Below are 18,876 nucleotides of genomic sequence, written 5' to 3'. Positions count from 1 at the left end.
TGTAATATTAATTTTTTCATTCCTTTTTGTTGTTGTTGTTGTTAATCCTCACTAGAGGATATTTTTTTAGAGAAAGTGGAAGGGGGGGAGGCGTCAATTGGTTGCAACCAGGTATGTGCCCTTGACAGGGAATCAAACTCACAACTCTTCGGTGTGTGGGCCAATGCTGTAACCACTGAGCAGTACCAACCAGGGCAAGTTTTCCTTTAACACAGTGTTTTCAAGGGCAATAATTTTGACTTGAAATTCTCTCCACTTTGAGTGTATATGTTATATATCTAAATATATAGAAAACTTAAGCAGGTAAATGTGCCATAAAGCCCCTTTATTACATGTTTTTAGAATTGGAAGTGACTGGGGTTTTGACACTAATAAAAATGAGTATATACCAGTGAAGAATATATACAAAGGTGAAAATTTAGTTATTTCAGTGAAGAATCTGTGCAAGTTGTAGAAATAGGAGTTACTCTCTTTATAGTGAAAGAAGGTGTAGTGCATTATAAGGCAAAACCAGTTTTCTACAAATTAAAGGAACTAAGTAGTGTACTAAGAATGCTTTCACCAGGTCCAGATAACCACCACCCCAGCTTCCTTTCCTGGAAAGGACAAGTTATTTCTTTAAAATTTATCTTTTAAAAGTAGCCTTATTGAAATAATTGGTTTTGTAACAGATACTAATTAAGTAGTATGTCTAATTTTAGGTGAAGAATCAGTTGTACTCTTGCCAGTTTGATAGACTGGACAAGTTTCTTCTTTCTATAGTCAGTAATTTCATGAACATTCAAAAATCTATAACTCCCTGTTGTCATTTCCAGGAAATACATGAAATCTTTCCTAATTGCTGTTAGGATGTTCTGTGCTTGAAGAGGGCATCAGGTGATACACCTGACAATGGGAAGAGAAGATGTTTTGGGAATGCCATCTTCCAGAATTGTGGGCAACAGGAATGAAGAGTCAGAAAACACCTTTCCTGATGTTTTTTATTTCCCATATATACTTAAGGCAAGGAAATAGCTTTTTTGTTAAACTGAATGATAAAGGGCATGTAAACTTTTTCTTCACCTCTCAGAAGCCCTTGATCTCTATAGAACAGATTTGATAGGGAAATGAATAAATCCTTTTCCTGCTGAATTTGATGTTTTGGGAGTAAAGTGGGATCAGAATCATTGACTCCTGTTACCAAACATTAGAGCTGAGTTCTGTTAGCCTCAGAATAGAAGGATTGGAATTCATTTCAATGTGTCAAAAGCCACTGGATTTAATGTAATTAGTGGCCTTGGCTTCCTTTTTACATTCAATAAGGAATACATAAATTAACAACAAATTTAACAGAGAAAATCATACTATTGAGATATGTCTACTATATTCCAGGTCGTCACTGAGGAAATGGCTTAGACGAGATTCTAAATCGTCACTGAAAAGAATTTGAAACCTTAGGAGAATTTGTACCCTCAGTAATAAGTGTGGCCAGCCCTATTTGGGGGCAAGTGCTAGCCTTTATGCTCTTAGACTAAATTGTTTTCAACTGAAAAGTGAAACAAATTCATTGCATCTGAATGTAATATCTACCATTGAGAAAGCTTAGCAATCATTGGATTTCATGGTTGTTGTTTCTAAAAACATTCGGTAGTGTGGTTGTCTTTGGAATTTTGTAAGCCATTTATTCCTGAACATGGGCTTCTAAAAATTGAAGTTTATGGTATATGAAAAGTGTTATTGGTCTGGGATTTGGAAGACTGGATTCTAATTCCACTGTAATTATTCACTAACTGGGGACATTGGGCAAGTCACTTCACCAGCCTGGGCCGGCTTCCTTAGGTATTTAAGCATAGAGAAATCTTAGAATCTTTGTTGGTTACTGTTACTGTAAAGTTAGGTAGAGCTTACAAAGCTGCTAGGCACTGCAATATAAATAGAGTCTTAGAATATTCTCCTGTGTTGGCACCTCATGTTTCTTTTAGTTCTTTGCTTTTATTCTCTACTAATTTGTATGTTTTCTTCATTCTAGTACTCTTGTCCATCTGTTCTCTGTTGTGTGATCCTAATCCAGATGATCCTTTAGTGCCTGAGATTGCTCGGATCTACAAAACAGATAGAGAAAAGTAAGTATGGCTGCCAGAAAGAAAAGTATCTGTGGCAGGATGATGTTTGTGACTCAGATCTTTCTTAAAACACCTTGCTGATGGGTCACAAGTTAACTTGTATCTGCACTTACATTAATTTAAATAATTTTAATCACTTTGCTGACCAAGGTAGCTGGCCACACAGGCGAGTTCTGGCTCGAAATAGCTGGTCATCAAGATGTTAACTAAGAGCTGGGTGGGGGTCAGATATTAAAATGAAGTCCTAATATACTCAGCTGGGGATGGGAAAGAGGAGTATTTGCATTGAGTATCATATGTAGGTGATACCGATAATATTTATTGATTTTATAGAGAGAGAGAGAGAAACATTGATTTGTTGTTCCACTTATTTATGCATTCATTGGTTGATTTTTGTATGTGTCCTGACTGGGGATTGAACCCACAACCTTGGTATGGGTTGACGCTCTAACCAACTGAGCTACCCAGCCAGGGTTGATGTTATCTTTAAATTATTTCATATTACTCCTACTGTCTAGAGAAACTTTTCTACAGTATATTTTTCTTTTTCTTTTTTTTAATGTATCTTTATTGATTTCAGAGAGAGGGAGAGAGAAACATCAATGATGAGAAAGTCATTGATCGGCTGCCTCCTGCATGCCCCTGACAGGGATCTTGCCCGCAACCAGGGGAATGTGCCCTCACGAGGAATCGGACAGAGATCTCCTGGATGCTAGGTCAACCCTCAACCGCTGAGCCACCCCTGGCCAAGCTCTACATTGTATTTTTCAACAGTTTTATGTCTTCTTGGCTTTTGACATATAAAGCATTTTGCATCAAGAGCCCATTTATCTTAGTTGGGTATTTGAAAATTAATGGGAAAAGGAAATTGTTTTTCTACCATTTGGTATCATCTAAAAAAGAAAGTGAATAAATGCCACAAGACATGAAAACCCCAAATTTCCTTCAAAAATAAAACTTAACATAGAATTTACATATTTTAGAATTGTACTATGAACTATTAAGAGTGGTCAGGATATCAAAAGAAATAATAACTAAAAGTGTAATTTTTTTTTGGTATATTCATCAAAATAGGAAATAGATGGGAAAGAGTGGATAATTTTCTAAAATTAAAATATAAAGGATTAAAGAATTATTTAAATCCTACTGGATGAGAGAGACAATGTTATTTTTTGTTTAAATACTTACCCGGGGATATGTTTATTGATTTTAGAGACAGGAAGGCGGGGGGGGGGGGGGCATCAATTGGTTGCCTCTTGTATTTGCCCCAGCCGGGGACCAAACCGGCAACCTAGGTATATGCCTTGATCAGGAATCTAATCCACAACCCATGAGATGACAGACACTCCAACCAACTGAGCTACATCTGCCAAGGCTCCATACAATATTTTTAAGCGGGGTATTGTAATAGCAGTTGGTTATTCGTTTAGTTTTGTCTGTGTTTAAGTCTGAATAGTCTCTGTAGTCGTGCATTTCTGGCTGCATTCAGAATAAAATTAGATCATGGTTTTTTCTCTTTGTGAATTCAAATTTTTTTGATTGGAGAACCATTTTGTCAAATATCTGGAATTGTGTGGGCATTATGGGTTGTTTGTTTTCTATGTGGGTGGTTTTGTTATTATATGGGTGGTTTGTTGTTTTCTTTTGTTGTTGTTAATCCTCACCGGAGGATATTTTTTCCATTGATTTTTAGAGCGAGGGAAGCAGGGAGGGAAGAGAGGAGCGAGAGAGAGGGAGAAGCATGGGTTGCCTCCCACACATGTGCCCCTCCTGGGGCCAGGGATTGAACCTGCAACCCAGGTATGAACCCTTGACTGGGAATTGAACCCTCGAACCTTTGGTGTGTGGGCTGGTGCTTTGACCACTGAGCAACACCAGCCAGGGCACCATATGGATTTTTTATAAAGAAAACCAGAGAGGAGGGGGAAAAGTTACTAGATGGGGGATAATGAATGAAATTTGTTGACTTCTAACTGACTCCTCACCTGTGTTAAGCCAAGTTTCTCTTTGTGTGTACAGGTACAACAGAATAGGTCGGGAATGGACTCAGAAGTATGCGATGTAATTAAAGAAATTATTGGATAACCTCTACAAATAAAGATAGGGGAACTCTCAAAGAGAAAGTCCTTTTGATTTCCATTTGACTGCTTTCTATGAGCCCACGCCTCATCTTCCCCTGTGCACATGTTTACCTGATACAGCAGTGCTGCGTGTTGTACATACTTGGAACAACAAACTAGAAATACTGTACTTCTGTACCAACATTGCCTCCTAGCAGAGAAGTGTGTATGTGACAAGCCAGTTCTCCAGGCGTAACCTAGGTGTGAGACTAAAAGCTTTCTTATTGACTTAAATTTGGGTAACGGCCAGGTGAAGGGTGGTGGGTATGTTGTGTGCTTGGATGGGGAACAAAAGCTCCACTGACCTGTAGGAGATGTTTTTTAAGTGGAATCCTTTTAAACTCAGATACGAAAAGCATGGCGAAGAACACGAAGCTGTTTCTGTATTCGTTTTATGCTGAAGGACCTACGTCTTAGGTTAAAGTTATGACCAGCGAGATTAAAGTCTACCCACATCCTGTATCTTAAGGTCTAAATTTAACTGGATTGGAGCTATTAGTACATAAAGTCTGATGGGCTTTGGTTCCCACCTCTTACATTTCCCCACCCTTTAACCCTCGTCCTTTCAGCCCCTCTTTCTCTCTTCCATATTCTTTGGTTTGTATGTGGTTTCTCAGTTAATACATAGCTAATAGCTCTTATTTTTCTTATGTTTTTAACTGCTTAGGTCTCTCTGGATGTAAGGGTGAAAATTCATTTGATGGAAATACTTGTATATATTTAAAGACCCAGTTGCTCCTCTGGAGCTTGTACGTTCAAGAATGATTAATCTGTGTAATAAACTGATTACTACAGTCATTACATATAAATTTTGTGTGAATAGGCTTTTTGATTTTAAGAACTTTATCTAGCTGAGATTAGTGGTGGATTTTCCCCCACCCCTGAAATGTTTTCATTTATACTGGTTGCATTTCAAAATCATGAAACAATTCCAGTTTACATAGTAAAAATTATACCTTGAAAGTAATTTTACTGAACAAGATAAGGGCATAAGCTTAAAAGCTTTTCCATGAAACTTATATGTGCAGTATTCTAGGAACATGACTGTTAAACTAAATAAGAGTTTTGCTTTATTAATGAAACTAAGCTGCATTTCACCAAAACCTTGTGACATTCCCTTGGTACATAGGACATAAAACAAAGGCATTGCTATTTGGTAAGTTAAGCTTTTGTGATTGTAAAAGAGCAACATTGACCAAACCTGGGAAACACGAGCACAATCTTGTATTGGAGAGTCTACATAATTACTTTGCAGTAACATTACAGGATGTTCATTCAATTTTAAATTGTACTGTATGTGGCTTTTTTGAAGTCTTCCCTTGACTCTAGTAAAATGTAGTTTGAAACTTGTAAACAACTGTGTTTGCCAGAAACATCGTTCATGTGAACTAGGCAAGTTACCTTTTTCCCCCATCCTTCTAATCTAATTGTAAACCTGGCCAGCCTGAAGGCCATGGCTGGTATTTACTAGCCATCAGTTTCTTTCAAATGCATCTTTCTTTACACTCTTGCACAAAAATTGAGGAATAAATATCCACTGCTTTTGGTTTTAAACTTGTTCAACTTGTCTTATCCTTCAGTGTCACTACTCCATCTCAGAACTAAAGTGTGACATAACCTGAAAACTCTTAAAGTGTTGCATTTTAGCTGCTGGCTACTTATTAGTATTTCTAGCATTCTTGACCTTGGAAAAAAGGTTTGACTGTTAACAGTTGTGGGGAAAGGAGTTAAAATTGAGCTCTAACTTAAAATTACATGTACTCTCCAGTATCATGGGCAGGTGGGAATTCTTCAATTTTTGACTTGCTGTTATACTATTGACTATGGGTCAATTGCATAGATCCTGAAAGCCAGTTCTTTGTTATCTTAGAGAGCTGTCAGTTCATTACCATTTATTAGGTCATAATGTAAATATTTTCACAAAAAGTGCTCTTAAGTATTTTTTTAAGTGCTAAGTAAAAGCCATTATCCTAGTGTGCAGGTCCCTAATGAAAGGTTTTACATGGTCACAAACATCAGACTCTTAAATGCAGTTTGGTCTTGCTCATTTGAGTGTGGAGCATACTTGGTACAATCTATATACATATGCCTTGGTCAGAATGAAGGCTCAGTCAGGAAGGCCACCTTCCCAACTCACAAAAAAATGTGTCACTGAGGATGGTTATCACCTGGAATCACATTGCTTATTATAGGAGTGTCTTGGCTTTATCACATGTAAAAGCTTATTTGTAGTAAACCTGATTATCTTGGTGAGGCAGTGGTTACAAAGGAATGTCAATTGTATGGGTTCCCTTTGCTTTGCTTCTTAATTATGTGGAGTACTTGGTAAGTTATAGTTGGAATAGTTTCTTTTGGTGAAACTACGTGATTTCAGATACCTGGTGCTCTTATTATTGGCCAGCGGTCAAAGATAGCATTGTCCTGCTGGTTGCTACACTTTGGGTGGTACAAAGTCTTGGAAGGAGGGGTGATGTGGTAGGGAGTGGCAGGGAGGCTTTAGAGGGAAAGTGGTAGTGGTAGGAGAGGGACTCGTTCTCTGCCCTGATCTGGCAGTAGAGGCAGTCTTCCTACTTCCTGCTGCCCCAGTACTCCACTTGAGTCATTTTTTGCCTCAAGTTATTTTGAGCCCTAGGAAGATTGTCAGGAGAAATGAATTATTTCTAAATTACAGTTGGAATGCCTATAAACTGTCCCTTGTTTGCAATTAAGGTGAAACTGGGGTTTTATCTCAGTCTGCTCTACAGTACCCCTTAGTACCTGGTGGCTAGATTTTAATAGAAGAATTTTTCTTCAGTTCCTGGGTCTTCTGAATTATGAACATATCTTCCTTCCTATTCAGGAAGAAGCATCTTTATTGCCTCTGCAGAAAATTGTCACCAGTGTTAAGGACCCATTATCTCTTGATTTCATTTGTGAATACTCTGTTTCAAGTGATGGGTTATTTTGGTGGATGTGATGTTATATAAGAGAAAGCAGGGTTTTAATATGAAAATAATTGTGAAGGTAGTAAGCTGTCAAATATACATTCATACACATCAAAGGAGAGAAAATAGACTTCCCTTGGGAACACTCCTGGAGCCTGTTCCCCGTTTAATTTTTCCTTATGTTGTGTATGCACTTAGATGAAAAGTGGCTTTGAGTTTGCTACCCCACAAAAGCCTCCCTTTAAAGCCTTTTTCTAACCATTCTTAGCCCTAGCTGGTATAAGTGGTTAGTATTCAGGCCAATTCTGGGATGGGCTTAGAAGTAAAACTGGCCATCCCTGGATCACTTTGCCAGGGTTAATATTTATAATATTCATTCCCCCATTGTTGCCATATTTTATCTTAATATAGTGGGAAAGTTCAAAATTTGAGACTGATTACTAAAGCCTTTAAGGCCTTGGGTCTTAGTGGCTGAATGTATAGTATAACAGCACAGTCACTGACCAGCTTTGTTCTTTCTTTTTTATTTTATTTTATTTTTTATTTTTTTTAAGTTTTATTATTGTTTAAAATATTACAGATGTCCCTTTTTCTCCCCAATGACCCGTTCCACCCCGTTCCTTCCCCCTCCCCAGTCCCTCTCCCCACCATTGTCCATGTCCTTGGGTTGTGTATATGTGCACATAAATTGAGCTTTGTTCTTTCTCAGTCACTTCCTGGGCTGGTTGAGGCAGAGGCACACATTTTTGTTACAAGTGATCACTTTTCATCTTTGAATTATTTGTGGAGCTGCACCTGATCAAAGCCAAAATGTAATCTGCCTCTTAGCAAATGTAGAGCTATATGAATATCTTAGCACCAAGAGAGCAGCTTAATAGTTTTCAATTGAGTGGGGTTTTTGTTTTTAACCTCCTGTGTAAGTTATTGATAGAATGGCCTTTTCCAGGGCTAGGGCTCAGGATTGCCCTATAGTGTACTCTGAAAGCAAATGGTTGACTACATTGGGAAAGGCCAAGAAGAAGCCACTAAGTGCCTGGCCAGGCCTCTGGTGACTGTTGTCCAGGGGAGAGCAGTGCCAGCCTTGGTAAATGTGCTGTGTGTTCCTTTTCAGACTTCCAAGGATGTGAGGGGTGGTAGCTACCATTTTCCCACGCACCACGGTCTCTCCTTGCCCTTGAGCCACTTGTTCTCCAATTTGAATTTCTTCCTAAGTACTGAAAAATCTTGACCGTTAAAGGGTACACCCCTGCCCTAAATTGTAGGGCCCCTAGAAAATAAGTATGAGTAGGGAAGGTTTTGTTTTGCTGATCTCAGGACAAACCACTCCCTAAATCTCCAGCTTTCTCAACTTTAAAGTTTTCCATAAGAAATTAGGGTAGTTTCAGAAACTCCAAAGCTTGGGGGGCCCCCTTGGAGGTTTCTAGAAACAGCTTACAAACAGCATGACCCATCACCGTCCCAGGTGAGTTGGCAAAAGCTAGGCTACCTATTTGACGGCAGGGGCGTCTGGACTTCCCCCAGCTAATTAAGGGGCAGTATTGGTTAGGTCTTTCTCAGCAGTTTCCCCTACCTCCAGTCAGCATCACTGCCATCTTTGAAAGGTGAGTGCTTGCAGGGTTTTGTACTTATTTGAGGGGAACTGACCTTGTTTCAGAGGACAACCAGGACTTCCAGTCACCTACTGCAATGTGACAGAAAGTACCAGGGGAACCAGAGCTTTCTCATCCTTTTTAGAAGGATCGCTCCAGGTCATCTCAGTCTGTTCCTCCTTTGGGCACAAAGAGAGGGCATTAGGGAAGGGGTAAGGTAGGGGGAGGTTATGGAGTAGGTACTGTTTCCTTGAGGGTAAAATCAACTCCAAGCTGGATAGAAAGGCCACTTCCTTTTGAAGGTTTGCGTATAAATTTTGGGGAGGGAGCCTGAATTCCTTAGTGATTTCTACTCTGACACACTGTGTCCCTGGGTTCATTCTTGCTTATTGTGCCCCAACACCCTCTGACTAGGTGACAGATGGGTTGAAGTTTCTGTGCTCACTGATGGAGGATGTATCTGAAGTGCATTTGCTTGGAGTGGCTGCTAGTGCCTGAGTGGCCAGCAGAGGGCAGCAGTGACACACAGCTGTAATAACCAGGAGGTGGGTGTGTGGTCAGTAAATCTGCTTGAATAGAACCTGAGAGGGGCTTTTGTTGGGGTATGGAGGCCTGTTTGAGCTTGGCTTTGTTCAGTTTATCCAGAACTGGATGGGCCAGTGCCTAGCTCAGGGAGGCTCCATCATAGGCTTACTCACAGTCTGGAAACAGGTTAGTATCCTAGCCCATGGCCTGCCAGAAGTGTCAAGCTGCGAACCCTTCTCTCCCCTCCCCATTGGTATAGCAGCGGTATCCTTATGTGTGGACAAGTTAGAAGGGTTTAGGCCAGGGCCTTTGCCCACTTGGCTTCAGGTTGCATGGGGCCAGAGGTACGTTCACTGTTTCATGTGAACAAGGGGACTCATATTTCTGGCAACTCTGCCTAGTGCCCACTGTTGCCTTTCCCTAGAGGTAGGCAGTCCCTGTGACCCCAGCCAACTAGCCCAACCTCATTTGCCTGCCCACCTACTCTGGGCAGTCAGAACATGGCTTTTTATACACTGAGGGATGGAGGCCTGGGGACTGGAGTAACAGAACTGGGGGCTGGTGATAAAGCCTGGGAAATGATGTTCTCTTGTCCTTTTCAATGTATCTTGTGTTTTGGGGCCCCAGGCTCCACAGTCTTCTAGCCCAACAGCTGTGAGCCTCCAGGGCCACTACCATAAGCCAGCTGCCTCCTCTTGGGGAATTCTTTGAAATTCCAGTCTTGGCCATCTGGGTATGCAAATAGCTCCAGATCTGCTGAGTTCGCCAAGTGGCTGTACCCCAAGCAGAGCTGTGAGAATTAACCCCCCACTACTCCCAGATGGGGAAAGCAACTTTCCTGCTGTTGGTGCCTAGAACCTAGGCTTTCACCTGCTGAAAGACTAAGGGGTAGGAGAGAGGAGTCCTGGGGTCTCCCAGGCCCTGCTGTAGTTCCTAACTTTTTGTAAGAGTTTTTACATCTAAAAGGTGAGTTGTGAGACCCTTGGGAAGGGGCGGCTTTCTGGAGCAGAAATTCTGTAACTAAGAAAGTCTCTGGGGTAAGGAGGAAAAAGCCTTGGGTCTAGCCTGGCTAGAGGAGAGGGGGCTCCCTGCAGGGAAAGCTGGCTCGTACTATGCCATATGCAGGCAGTAGAGCTGGGTTTAGGCAACCCAGAGTAGGGCCAGCCCCAGAATGCCTTGCTCTCCCCCTGGCCTCCCCTTGGGGCTGGTTATCTGGCTGTAGCAGGAGGAATGTGTGCTCTGAGTGGGGGGGGGGGGGGGTCAGGGTCAGGGCGGAAACCTGGGAATGTGGACTGCCTGCCCCTGTCCCTGTCGGAGGGAGGGAGCCGTGGAGAATGTGGCTGACAGGCCTCAGGCGTGGGAGAGTCTAGGCCTGCCTCTGTGTGTGTGTGTGTGTGTGCAGGAGGGGGCTGCCCATGTGTGCAGGAACTTGTGAGAGTGTGAGGATTGTGAGCATGAACATTCCTTAGTGTTTATGCATATGGGTGTGAGCCTAAGCTGTGTAGCCTTTGAGGAACAGGAGTCAAGTCTGGGTTTGAATTACAGGCCCATGAGTTTTCGGTTGTATATTCTTGGGCAACTAATGTATTTCTCCTTTGCTTGGTTTTCTCATCTAGAAAAAGCTCTCCCTGCCCCCCGCCCACCCACCCATAAGCAATGTTTGGTGGAAAACGTACTTATCAAATTAAAGGGTTGTAGCTGTGGGTGCTTTTAGGTTAAGGGAGGTAGGCATGGACAGTGGGACATCTTTCCTGGGTTCCTGTACAAGCCAGAGATTTGCTTCTCTTGGAGCAGGACCAGCTCCTGGGACACCCAGGGACTTGGAGCAGGCTGTCCGGGCCCCTTTGGGACCCACTTGGCAAGGCTTGTAAGTACCCACAAACAGAATGGGTAGGCATTTGGATGGATAAGCCTAGCCAGCTTATGTGTTCTTGCCCAGGGTTCTGTCCATCTGCTTCTCTTGGGGGACAAAAGAGGAATTCAACTACTTCTTCCTGTAGATAAAAGCCTTAGAGCTGGTGGTAGGAAGAGTTGCCTCCAGCCATGGGGGTTAGGGAGCAATGTGAAAGGAGGCCAGACTTCCCCATTTGTTTCCAAGACCTACTTGAAGGATGAGAGTAAGGGATGAGCCATAGGTGATTTGTAGCGTTGCCTACAGCCCAGGATTCTTGCTAGGTCACAGGCCACCTAGTGGTCCTACAACTCTCCCTGTTTAAAGAGTGTGTGTGTGTATGTGTGTGTGTGTGTGGTGCAAGCACATGGTGAAGAAGGATGTTGGAGTCCGATCAGGAGGCAGGATTTGGGATCTAGGCACAGTTTGGGAAATTAGCTAAGGTTACAACGAGGCAAAACTATGGAATGTTGGAAGTCTTTCCAGGTGAAACCTTTAGGGGGAGCTCCCTGGCTGCAAGGGATTCCTGGAAGCCCCTGGGGAGGACGTAGGCCTTAACTGGAGGAAGTGAGCCCTACAGCCCAGCTGGCCCTACACTAGAACCACAGGAGTGGCCTATAAGGGTGTGTTGAAGGAATGATGATCTGGCCCTGTTCCCATGCACATGCACCACTGGGAATGGGGGTGGGGGGTGATGGCTGAGATCAGGAGCTAGCCCTGTTTCCTGCTTTGGATTTGGACTAGGGAGTGTTTTTTCTGAGGGCTCTAGAGCTGATGCCTCAGTTTATGCATGGGAAAATAATGGAATACAGAGAGTGACTGATTAGGGAGGTCCTTAAGGAGTTTATGTGGTAGGTTCTGAGACCCTGTGTAACTGGATCACTTTTGGGTGGGGAGGTGCCTTGTGTTCTACAACTTCGTGAGAGTGGCAGGAAATAGGGTCAGTAGCTATGCACCTGGTGAGAGATTGGGGGTGGTTTCCCCACCCGTCCCAGAGTACGTATGGTTGTTATGGCTGTTTACTAGAGGAAGTGATAATGTATGGCTACTATGCAGGAGAGTGCAGCAGTGTGAGTTGTATTTGTGATATGTGAGTTGTGTTTTCAAGGTGTGTGTAATGGTAGATTATTATGATATGTATAATAATAGTCATTGATATGACTTACTAGTATTTAACTGTTAAAATAATGATCCCAAGACCCTCTGTGTTTTGAGCACTTACAGGTGCCTGGCCCCGTGAGTTAATGCTGTTTGCCTATGCCACAGTGTTTGTTTATTGTGCCCTGTTATACAGGGTGTCCTAAAAAAATGTATACACACTTTAACAGCTAATAGCTCAGTTTTGAAAATGAAATGTATTTTAATAAACACTGCCTTATTATTCAAAGTGTGTATATACATTTTGGAGGGATACCCTATGTTTTTGTTGGGGGATGTGATACAGCTGCATCTGTGTCTTAGTTGCTGGGGTACAACTTGTGCTGTGTCGCTCTGTTGTATACTTGGACTCTTGATCTCATATTGCCAATATGGGACACCATTGTATTGTTGCATAGTGTGATACCCATTTGACAGTGTTTTTTTGAGATGGTGATGATGTATAATTTGGCTGTGTGGCTGACTTTTTTGCTTTGTTGCGTGACTTTATTGTGGAGCCAGAGTTTATAATTCCCTACTGTTGTGTGGCTGAGACCAGCTAGTGGAATATATGACTCATTTTGTGTCCTGGTGATGTGGGTGTCTAGTGTAGGGTCATCCGTTGTGGTATGAGGCCTTGTTGTAGTGAGGTGAACTGGTTGTGTGACAGTAACCAACTGTATAGTTGTGTATGTGACCCTGTTGTATGTAACCATGTGAACCATTTGTTTGACCCTGTTGTATCATGACTTGTGTCAAACTGTTTGTGGTGTAACTCCATGTGGTGAGTGTGCCTCCTTTGTGGTGGTGGTGGCCCATAGTGGTGTTTCCCTGTAAAGATTGTCCGTGTGACCCCAGCGCTGCTGTTCCCCTTTGCGGGTCTGTGTGTTGTTTGACCTCAGCCCCCGCCACCCCTCCCCCGCACTGTCCGCCAGAGCCTCGCAGCAATCGATCGCCATTGATTGTCCCTGACGAGCTGCTCCACTTTCCAGCCAATGTCAGGAGGGGGGATCTCCGCCGCCCTGGCGGTGTCATTTCCACACACTCCCTGGGCTGCTGCCAGCGCGGACGCCGCCAAGAGCCGGCCTGGATCGCCAAGAGCCGGCCTGGATCGCCCAGAGCGCGGATCGGAGCATCCACACCAGGCCAGGACACCCGGACAGCACACAGCTCCAAAAGGGCTCTGACCCCTGCCTGCCGGTCCTGCCGCCCCTCACCCAGGCCCCTCCCCTTTCCTGGGTGAATGTACGTTGTCTCCACACCAATTTGAGCTGGGCCTGGTGAGGGGGGTGTCTAGTCCATGCGCCCGCTTTGGTGGGGGCGCTGGTGGAGGTTCAGGCTGGCCAACTTTGCTGTGGCCCAAACAGATGCTAATGATTTTCTGGGAGGCTCCGGTTATCTCTGGCCTTAGCCAGCCAGAGTGCTGGCCTGGGCCAACACAGCTCCCCACCCTCCCCCTTACCCCCATTAGCTCCCCCACCCCCAATGATCACCTGGCTGCAGTGGACAGTGGGGGTCACAGGCTGCCCAGGACAGCCCCACACAACCATACAGTTGGTTACATTCACACAACTAGTTCATCCCACCACTCTGGCTGTGTGGGAATGTCTGTTCTCTGTCTACCCAGTATGATACTGTATCCTCTTTTGAGCCCCTTGCCACAGCCTTGTCACCCATGCACAAGCGAGCAGGGAAAACAGGCTCAGAGAAGCATGGCCCATGGTCACAAGACCCTTCGCTTGCTCAGCTGAGTGGGTCACCCTCTCTTTAAGCCTTCCCTGGTCCCCCATTGCCCAGGGGCCAGAATCAGTTTCCAGGCTCCCCAGTGGAAGTGCTGACGTGGCTCTGAGCAGCTGTCTGGGGCCGGGAAGCAGGGCAGATGTCACAGTGCCCAGGGGAGGAGGTGGCTCCAGGGGAGGGTGGGCAGGGCCTCTTGCCTGGCTAGACAAGTTTCCTCCCCCTCCAGGCCTGGCTGGCTGTCTGAGGCTGGGGCACAGCCATGGGCCAGGCTGACCTTCCTCCAAATCTAGCTCCAGCTCCTCTGTGTGGCTACTGACAAGTGTTACAACCTCTCTGGGCTTCCTCCCGTGAGAGGAGACTAACAGCACCTGCTTTGGATGGATGTGAGCCTCAAATGAAAGCAGAGATGTGCAAAACCCCCAGTCCCATGCTGGGCACTCTGTTTCTGCTCAGTAAATGTCAGCTATTATTGTTTTTGTCTTTGCAAGTGGGAATTTGGTGTGTCCAAAAGCAAAACTGGGTCCTTAGGGTACCAGCTGGCTTCAGAGGTCATTCTAGCCAGCCTCTTGCCTTGCTACCCCTGGCCCTCTGCATATCTCATGCCTGTCTAGCTCCTTCTCATTGAAGTGTCAGCCCCCCTCAGTTCTGCCTGTTGCCAAGCTACCCCCACTCCCTCTTATCGGTGTGGTTCCCTCCTATCTGGCCAACACATTGGGTCCCTCAAGCAGCACAGCCCCCTGGGAACAGCAATCGATGGGGCGGAACAGCCTCCCTGACAGATGGACCCACGGAGGCTGGGCTGCTTCAGCAGAGCTCCCTAGGAAACCAGAGACAGGAGCTGAGCCACCATGGCTGCCTCCTAAATAGAAATGGGAGGTGGTGGGGAAATGAGAAGGAGGCCAGAACTTCCAACTGGCCACGGGCTGGGCCGGCCCTCTGGGAATGGGTTAGCGGCAGGGCAGTCCCTGCGCTTTTCCATAGGCCTAGAATCCCCTTGGGGAGAGGGCTCTGTAGAGCTTGCTTGGTAGGTGGAATATGTCTGAGTACCCCTCCTTCAGTAGGTGAAAAGTTTTGACAACACCCCCCCCCCCCCAGAGGCTTGTAGGTGGGTAGGCGAGCAGGCAAGCTGCTCACCACATTCCTCAGTCCACAGGAGCCTCTACCCTGTGTATGTGTGTAGAATACCTCCTGCTTCCCAAGGATTTTCAACCTCAGCACTATTGACATTTTGGGCCATTTAATTCTTTGTCCTGTGCATTATAAAATGTTTAGCAGCATCCTTGGTCTCTACCCATTAGATGCTAGTAGCAGCAGTTGTGACAACCAAAAATGTCTCCAGACATGCCCCAATGTCCCCCTGGGAGGCAAAGTCAGCTATAGTTGAGAACGACTGTTCTAACCTGAGGACCAGTCCTCTGGGTTGGAAGGGGCAGCCAGGACCCTATGGGAATGTCAAAGATCCTCTGCAGTGGGGGGCAAGTTCCCAAAACGGCACTGTTCCCAGCTATCTCAGGCTCAGAAGGGTAGGAGACACCCTTTCCCTTCAGCCCCCTTGGCCCCAACTGCCAGGTTGGACGGAACCATGCTTGCCTGTGGTGGCAGGGCTGTTGATGTCACTGCTCAGCTGCGCCAGGCTTGGTGCCAACAACTCACTGCTGGACTACACAGCATGGGGGTGAGGGAGCGGGTACAGTCATGGGGGTACTTAGGCTACCTGGATAGCCTTCTGTACAGCCAGCTTGAGGTGGAGGGAACCAGCATGGATGATCAGCCTCATTTCCCTTGGTGCCCTGGCAATGTCTGCTGCCTCTCTCTATGTTGGTGTTGGACTGGGTGAGGGTGGGGCTGACAGGCTTCAGAGCCAGCGGGGGCTACTGCCCAAAGTAGGATTGTGGACACAAGTCCAGCAGGCTCAGCCAGCTGACAGCTGGGCCACCTGAGTGCCAATCTGTCCCCTCCAAGAAGGGGTGGGCACTGTGGGCTGCCTGAATGGTGCCTGAGTCCCCCATCCCATAAGCCCTTGAGCCAGACTCCCTCTGGAGTCATCTCCTTCCTCTTCCTGCCCAAGCAGGCAGGCAAGCATTGAGGTGAGGGAAAGTTCTCTTGTGTACAGTCTCACTGCTGGGAAGTCCCTACTTATGTCTAACGTACTTCCTTTCCTCCTATAGCATCTGCCCTATCCTGGCCTGCATGCTCTGGCCCCCGCAGAGTCAAGGCCCAACATTTCAGGTTCTATGATCAGGGTGAGCCCTTAACTCGGGTGGAAAAGAACCCTCATCCATTGGGAGATTGGGCCCTAATACAGGTCCCTCTGTGGGTAGAGGGATGAGGGTGCCTAAGTGGGGAAAACTGGGGGAATGGAGAGGGGCACTGGTGCCAGTTGATAGACTGAGGCCTACAGAGAGCAGTGTTGCCCCAAGACACAACGAACCCAGCACCAGCCTAGGGGGTCCCAGGGTGGGGAGGAGGAAGTAGCTGGGAGGTGGGCAGTGGCTTTGTAACCAGAGATGGGCCAGGCTGGCTGAGGCTGCTGGGGTTTAAAATAGTGCCTCAGCCTGGCCAGGATCGGGTTCGGGTCACCCACAAGGCAGTGTGGCCACCACCATCCGGCTCGAGTTTCTTGCCTTCCTTGATGATTTGATGGAAGTGGGGGCTATCCAGGCAAACGGGCCTAAGAAAAGGGGTCTAGGCACTGCCATTACAGTCCCCTAAGCAGGCTCTGGCCTACCTCCCTTCTCCACACCTACTCCCACGGGACAGATTGTTCAGCCACTCCTGCTTCTCTCCCTCTTCAATAAGCATTTAACACCAACTGGAGACCAGACCTTAAGCACAGAGATTCATAAGACCTTGACCCTGTCCCAGGCCCTGAGAGTCCTGGCCTCCAAGATTACACAGAATTCGGAGGGTGATCAGTATTCAGCAGAGACCCTCCATGTTTTACTAATGTCCTGGCCCTAGTCATGGGAAAGCAAGGAGCAGAAAGACCCCTGCAGGCTACAGGCTAGGAGGGTTAGACCTCAGATAATTTGCCTACTACCAGAGACATGAAGGTGGCTACAATGGGGAGGGAAGAATGTTCTCTCAAAAGCTAGTGATCATCCTTGAAAACTCCTGGGGAGGGGTTCACTCCTCCCAGTTATCCCTGGAGAGAGGGACCAACCTTCCCCCGGGGCAAAACCCTCAGACACAAGTATAAAAGGGCATTCTGTTCCTTCTGTGTCCAAGTAGGATACCCACTTCCTCAGACTGACCCAAGAATTAGGGAAAGGGGTCAGGAGAAATGAAGGGGGGGTCCCCTCGTTAGTTTTTCAGGGCAATTATGTAGTTCTTGCCCTGCTACACCCCATTATGCTGTTGGAAAGGGAAAAAGCTACATGGAACACTAAGAAGTTCTGCCTAACCCTAATCCCTTTTACTCCACTCTCCCTTACTAGAGTCTCTGGGCTCCTGGGGGCAGTGGCAACCTCTGGGCAGTGGCTCCTGGCCTGGTAGGTAAGGTTCCCCCCCTTCCCCAGCCGTGGGCCTGGTGGGAGGAGGTGACACTGGAGGCCAAGCCAGCTCAGGGCCAGATCTGACAGAGCTCACATATATCTAAAAAAGCGTCCTGTATATCTTAATGATTTCTCAACAGCCCCTGATTGAAGCATGCCCAATTTAGCCGTGCCATAAGTAACTTTTTATATTTCCTCAGGGAATCATTTCACTTATGAATCTTTTCTGAATCTGCAATCTTGATTAAAAGTTGAATTTTATTTTATTTTTTGTCTCCATCTCCTTGCTTCTGAGATGCCTCCCTAGTGAAAAGGGTGGTAGCACCACCATCAATCCTCCCTCATTAGCTTGTCTGGGGCAGGCGAATTCTTACTGGGGGTCTGGAGAGCAGCAGCCAAGCCTCCCTGTGGTAGCACATGGGGGTATGTGACCTGAGGGGGAGATGGCCCAGAGGAGGGGTTCACAGAGAGGTGGTGGGAGACATTGCCATTCTCTTACCCACTCTACTCTCCTGCCTACCCCGTATCAGCCCCCCACACAGACACACACCCTACTGGAGGGGATTACCCAGCCCATTTTCCCTTTAGGGTGTCTCCTCACCAGCAGTTTAGAAATTTGAGAAGGAGATGAGGAACCCTTCAAGGATTTACACTGAGAGCACAAAACTGGTTCAAATCCTGGCTGTTTCTGTGTAGCTGCCACAGCCTGGGTAAGTCACCTCTCCTCTCAGCCTCAGTTTCCTTATTTGCAAAATGGGACTATGATTGCTAAAGAGATTACCAAGCAGGTAAAGGGTTTGTCTCCAGAAAGGCAGCCTTTAGTATTTCCCTTGGGGGACCCCAGCACAACGCAGCAGGGTTGGAACAATGCCGAGGGTCCTATCCCAATTCTGACCAGTATCTAGTTCTTTTGCTCACTCCATTATCTAGTCCTGGTGACACTCCTTGAGGTAGAGTGGGTGGGACAGGCATAATTATCCCCCTGAGGAGAATAAAGGTCTGATGGGGTTGGGACTTGCCCAGGGGCTGCCCCGGGAGGCCCCCCCAGACCTCCTGACCCTCTCCCCTAAGAGGCAAAGGTTAGGGCTGCAACAGGAAGGCTGGAGGGCAAACTAGGGTAAGAAGTTCTGAACTTAGAAGTGCCTTCCCCAGAAACCCCGACCCCTCCACATACACACACACACACCTCCTTCCTCATAGTTGGGATGAGGGACTTGCTCTGGTGCTGGGATCTCTGGCTTTTACCTCTAACCTATGACTTCTGGCCTGGGGGTGGGCTCTGTAAGGACCAAGAGTCACCACTGGGGGTGGGGCCCCAAGGGACAGGCTGTGGTGGTGGTGGAGGTGGCAGCTG

At 46.2% G+C, this 18,876-nt stretch overlaps 1 protein-coding gene across 1 annotated transcript in view; it reads left to right on the top strand.

The window, feature by feature from the left end:
* Nucleotides 1-5,508, top strand: part of UBE2D2 (ubiquitin conjugating enzyme E2 D2) — a 47,972-nt gene extending 42,464 nt beyond the window's left edge. The window contains exons 6-7 of the mRNA XM_016203803.2: nt 2,009-2,102; nt 4,122-5,508. Of these exons, the coding sequence (XP_016059289.1) occupies nt 2,009-2,102; nt 4,122-4,167 (140 nt within the window). The 3' untranslated portion in view covers nt 4,168-5,508. The remainder of the gene's footprint in view (nt 1-2,008; nt 2,103-4,121) is intronic.
* Nucleotides 5,509-18,876: the final 13,368 nt, after the last annotated feature.

Source organism: Miniopterus natalensis, chromosome 4, assembly GCF_054644295.1.
Source record: "Miniopterus natalensis isolate mMinNat1 chromosome 4, mMinNat1.hap1, whole genome shotgun sequence".
NCBI lineage: Eukaryota > Metazoa > Chordata > Mammalia > Chiroptera > Miniopteridae > Miniopterus > Miniopterus natalensis.
The sequence above is the reverse complement of the archived record's forward strand: the minus strand, read 5'-3'. Positions and strand labels throughout refer to the sequence as shown.